Source organism: Centruroides vittatus, unplaced genomic scaffold, assembly GCF_030686945.1.
Source record: "Centruroides vittatus isolate TY-2023 unplaced genomic scaffold, ASM3068694v2 contig_747, whole genome shotgun sequence".
Classification (NCBI taxonomy): Eukaryota; Metazoa; Arthropoda; class Arachnida; order Scorpiones; family Buthidae; genus Centruroides; species Centruroides vittatus.
In genome coordinates this window covers 955985-961865 of record NW_027122483.1, presented here as the reverse complement: position 1 = coordinate 961865, position 5881 = coordinate 955985, and the positions used below count along the sequence as shown (strand labels likewise).

General features: G+C 31.9%; 1 protein-coding gene across 1 annotated transcript; it reads right to left on the bottom strand.

The window, feature by feature from the left end:
* Positions 1-616: 616 nt before the first annotated feature.
* On the bottom strand, positions 617-3869 carry LOC136981196 (atrial natriuretic peptide receptor 1-like). Its single transcript, XM_067277478.1, has 6 exons — positions 3068-3869; positions 1614-1777; positions 1401-1535; positions 1197-1335; positions 865-956; positions 617-799 (listed from the first exon to the last, which is right to left on the bottom strand). Exons 1-6 carry the CDS (start codon positions 3783-3785, stop codon positions 617-619), a joined length of 1431 nt encoding a protein of 476 aa, XP_067133579.1. The 5' UTR covers positions 3786-3869.
* Positions 3870-5881: the final 2012 nt, after the last annotated feature.

Here is a 5881-nt window from a genome sequence, read left to right as displayed (position 1 = left end):
GGAACTGTGTAATTTAATATTCAAGATGAAATTTATTGATTTACTGCATAATTCATTTCTTTAATTAATTAATTACACACAGTGGTTCCAAACTATGGGGCAAACTTCAGGAGTGGATTCCTGGCTGGACAAGGAACAAACTGGTTTCTATTAATGTATGTCTGGAAATGCACTGGTGCTGAGATACTTGTAGATTACACTGCATACACAGGATAAATCATTGCAAAACGGTTTGGCATACATACATCGGGCAGAACACAGTAGATGTTCAAAGTATCATCCATAGGTCTCAATGCCAGTGGTCATTCATCACTTTACAGTGTAAGCATGGTAGAATTGCTTTGTTTCCTGACCATTCCTGTTTGCTTTTCTGTATGAGAATATCATGTCCACCTGTTCCTGATAGGAATAATGAATCATTCCCACATCACTACACCACACAGTTGCACAATGGACCTGTTCAGCAGATGGACAACATGCTGCACATGCCCACTTTTACTGGACGTGGATAAGCAGATTTTAATGTCATGGTGCATTTATTGACATGTGTTAATAGGACCATTTGTGTTTTTTGCCCTTTTAGGAATACACTAAAATCTATTCCCATAGTTTGGAATCAGCATGCATAGTATTGGATAGAATTAAAAAATTTGCCTTCATCCTGACAGTGTGGCGCGTCGCCAGTGAATCCACATTCTGGGATATCCGGTGGCGGATGTTGTGTCCTTCCAGGCCAGTGTATTGATACGTCGTCTATTCTTTCGTAAATTTTCTTAGCACCAAAATAAGTAGCTACGGGCTATGAATTAATGTTAGGATTTTTGATATTGCCAATTACGGTAGAGCAGTAAAGCTACTACTCACTCTCATCGCTCCGGTTACAGGATCCAGATCATTGAGTGTGTAATCCGCTTCTCTGTCTCCGTTCTCGTTGATATAAATAGGTTCTGTCAGCCCTACTTAAACGTTTAAAACATGTTTTATTTTTAAATTTATTATCCTTATCTCTCAAATTCACTACTTAGCGAAAAGGTGGCTTCACCGCAAAGCTCCGTTTCGTGCAGAGAAGTATGATTTACAGGCGACGCGATATATTTTAAATAACTCTTCGGGTTATAAATTAAATTTAATGAAAGTGCTACGTTGTCTAGTTTAATTAATTAACATAATTAATATTATAATTAATTAGAATTTACCCCTTTGAAAGGTATTATTCCACAATTTCCTAGCTAAACTGTAACCATCGTAAGGATCGTTTTTTTCTTCTAGTGTTTTGTTTAGAGACCAAGCGTACATCAATATACAGTCGTAGAAAGCAGCTACGATGGGATTAACCTGGAAAATATAAGTAATTTTTACGTATATTTGCTGGTAAAATCGTTATATTTATCGATAATTACCGCTGTCTGATTTAGATTGGTATCAAATTCCGATTTGGACATTTTAATCACTTCTTCAGCAAAGAATTTATACTCTTGACTGGTCGGTACTCTTACAGCCACGATCATTAGTGCTTCGAATATCTTTCTAGACTCCTGTAGACCGGAAAAAAAAGTTTAATAAATTGCCACTGGAGATATCCAACGTTATTTTAAGGTAGTTTTTTCCTTAACCTTGTTTCTGTCATCTCCATATCTGTACCATAGAAGATCGGATGATCGATGATTTTTAATTAATTCAATACTGAGAAAAGTATATTCTCCGTTATCCATATCCAATTCGTAGGCATCCAAGAGAATTTTTCTTACTGTATCGCCAGTTGCAAGAAGTATAAATACTGTAATTTATAAGTACAGAAAACGTGGAATTACATTACATTAAAATGAATTAAATTCGTATTTTTTTATGTAAAAAAATCATAATTTGACACGGGATAATCCTATAAAATCCAATTTACGGAATTTATCCTATAAAATCCGGGATGATGATGTAAAGTGCACGATACGTAGAATCTCTCTGCTTTATTTTTGCATATTTTCACGTCATTTATTCAATGACCTTGCGTAGAACTGACTCGAACCGGATATAGGTATTAAATATATAAACTTTTAAACGATAAATCAGTAAAAAAAATATATATATATAATATAAAGGTAAATATAGATCTGGAAAAAAGATCTGTGAATAAAATATCAAGAGGATTATGTTTTGAAAATCGTTGTAAGGAAGAAAAACGTTCTCGTAAAGAAGTAATTAAGGATTTATGGCTATAAAAAATGACAGAAATAAAAAAATAAACTTTCTAATTGTTGTTGAGTAACTTATAAAGATAATTGATGTCAACAAAGATGGCTTTAAAAATAAATAAATATATATATTTTTTACACTGTTTAAAGATAAATGAAGCCAATAAAATTACAAAGTCTCTCCAGTAGCCATACTACAGTACTATTTTACGTATTTTTAGAAATTTTTATCACATATAATTCTGATAAATGTTAGGAATATGATCATAGAGTAATAAACGCTTCCTTCTTGCTTCGTGTTTAAATATTAATCTGTAAAATAAGCAAAAAGGTGAGCTGCTACTAGGGGACAGAATCGCATTACGCTAATTTTATATCCTTGATATGTTTTCTAGTTATTAAAAATAAAATTTTATAAACAATAATAAATTACTATTTAATATTTAAGTATACAAAAATCGTGATTCTCTTTGGAAAATATCAAAAGTTCAAATGGAGATTGGCGATTTTTTAATTAATAAACTTGTTTGGCTTTAAGTTAGATGTTTTTTATTATTTATCTGTTTAATTTTAAATCTTCTCGAATTAATTTCGACTTAGTAGATTCGTTTGTACGTGTTTTTGTTTTGTTCTCTCGGTTTAACCAATCATAAAGTTTTTATTATCGATATGAATAATTTAGAAATGTTTACCTCTGTTTAAAATTTATTTTGTATACTAGTACTTTCTATATATTAACAGGACTTATTATACTGGAAATTATGGTTGCATCCATAATTTCCAGTATAATAAGTCCTGTTAATATATAGAAAGTACTAGTATACAAAATAAATTTTAAATAGAGTTAAAAAGGATACAAAGGCATAATAATTAATGTTTACCTCTGGCTTGCGTGCTGCTATCTCGAAGAATCTGTGTGTAATTAAAGTCTCGATCTTTCTTAGAAAATTCCTTAACCAGAATAAAGTAAGCATCGTCTGATTTCTTTAAGCTATGAACGATACTAGCCTTGAGGAGTAGAGATTGCAAATCCGTATCGTCGACGATTATGGCCACGTGTTTCCAGTTAAATTCTTTTAATACTTGGAGGACAAATCCACCCGTACTGTCCAACGATAGGGAGACTCTGGTCAGTGTCGAAAACGTCACTTTGTCGGCGAATTTAGTATCGATGCCACCCGCAGTGAAGACGGGAACGTTCCAGTATGCTGCCATTCTACCAACAGGATCCAGGGCCAAGCTACAAGCTGGACCAACGAATGCTGTAACCCTGCGTAGATAATACTCTTCTGCAGCGAAAACTCCCGCAAAATTTGCCGTGCATGTAGTAGATCCATTCCTAAAAACGATATTGAATTTTATGTTCGGGTAATCTTCTCTGGTCTTCTTGATGGCTAACTCCAGAGCGGGTTTGATCACTTCTAAATTAACGTCGAGCTCCGACTGGTAGACGAATATGCCCACTATGAATGCTTCAAAGTCATATTCACCTCCAGTTATCCATAATGCTACACATAAGGTCATCAGAAAGAGACGAGACATGGAGTCTTTGTCAGGAGACCACCCGCTGAAAGGAAGAACTGGATGAATTAGGCTCATTTCTATATCTATTGTCTACTATCACGCCATCCTTAGAGTGGCGTAAGAGAATTTTCTGCACCTCCACATCACTTTGGTCCTCTGCCAATCCCCGTAGAAAAAGAGAAATAGAGAGGAAAATCAATAAAGTAAATACGAAAATATAAATTATGGGATTTGTAAATTGTTTAATTTTATTTATTAAATATTATATACTTCGTTACATCGTTTGACTCAATGTTATTAACTCGTCACGTCATTCTTCGTTCTAATTCTACCCCTCAGGAAATTGCCTTTCGTGATCATATACGAGAACACTCATTTTTGTTGAAGAAACCATTAGATAATAATTGTATTTACTATTTTTACGACTATTATTTGTTCTGTAGACTTATAAGGTCAACTAGGTGATTATAAGGTCGTGTAGGTTGAGGGGTTGAGAGCTGTCGTAGTTTCCTTAATACGGAATTAACGCCTTGTATGAAATGACCAACCACTTCGAACTTGTGTTATTAAAATCCTTGACCTGTTTATCCTAAGAGAACAGACAGAAAACACAGACCAGCTCCTATTCTTAGTGCGTATGAAATTAGAAAATCTATGCTTAAAAAAATTAGGAAAGAATTGATAAATTTGACTAACATACTCATTACTTTTAATTATAATTAATTAGATGACTTTTTAAACTTAAAAATTGGATTATTTTTAATGACTTTAAGATTACAATTATATCCATTTATATATAATGTAACCTCATAAACGCAATTCTTATTAATATATGTAGAGTTATGTAAAATAATTATTCTTACGTAAACATTTAATAAAGGTCTACTTGCTTAACTAACTGTAAACAATTAAGCCATGTATATATATATATAAACTTAATGTAGTTAAATATTTTTTCTGTTTGATTATACATTTATATAATCATTGAATATGTTTTTAAATTTAATAACTTAGAATTAAATGAAAATTATTAAACTTTCTACCTGTTTACATCGTTTAAAATACATTTAAAATTTAATTATATTTGATTGGCATGCCATCATTATCACTTCAAATAAATATGATTAGTATGAGAGATTTCAGTAAAATTTTCCAGATAATTTAAACATTAATATTATTATTATTATCATCATCATTTGAAAATCATTTAAATATAATAATAATAATAATAAAAAATTTAAAAGAAAAAAATATATATAAATAATTTGCATTTAGATAAATATTTCAGGTATTATCGATTTTAATCTATTTTCTTTCATTTTAAACGGCTAAATCTTTGTTTCATTACCTCCACGAGAATTTTATTAGTAAGAAGAAGAAAGGGAGGAAAAAATAATAAAATTTACACGCGCTGTAAATTCACTTTTATATGGAAGAAAAAAAGAAGGGAAAGAATTATTTTTAGAAGCATCAACCTAATAAAAGTGAAAGTTTCGTGCGATCTCAATTTATTTTTAATTGTTGAAAGCGCGTGTATCGTTTGGAAAGTGAAAGAAAGGCGCACATGCGAAATTTGATTAATTTTGTAGTCTGCTGAAGTTTCTCACCATCGGCAATTAGTAACTTTTCTTCGGTAGAAATCGCTCGTTTATTTTAGTTATTTTTTAAAAAAGTTACAGACTTCTTTTATCACGTGCGGATTTTAAAAGAAATTGTAAATTGCTAATCACGTGCTCATTTAAAAAATTATCGATTACTTCACACGTGCCCATTGCTGAAATATTGCCGATTACCCACTACGTGTGCATTTTAAAAATTGTCGATTACTTAGCACGTGCGCATTTTAAAAATTGTCGATTACTTAGCACGTGCGCATTTTAAAAATCGTCAATTACCTAGCACGTGCGCATTTTAAAAATTGTCGATTACTTAGCACGTGCGCATTTTAAAAATTGTCGATTACTTATCACGTGCGCATTTTAAAAATCGTCAATTACCTACCACGTGCGCATTTTAAAAATCGTCAATTACCCAGCACGTGTTCATTTTAAAAATTGTCGATTACTTAGCACGTGCGTATTTTTAAACAGTCGTCATTTCTAACCACGTGCTGTTCGTGTTATTGGAATTGACAGATTATTATTTTGTAATTAAATAATCGAACACGTGCT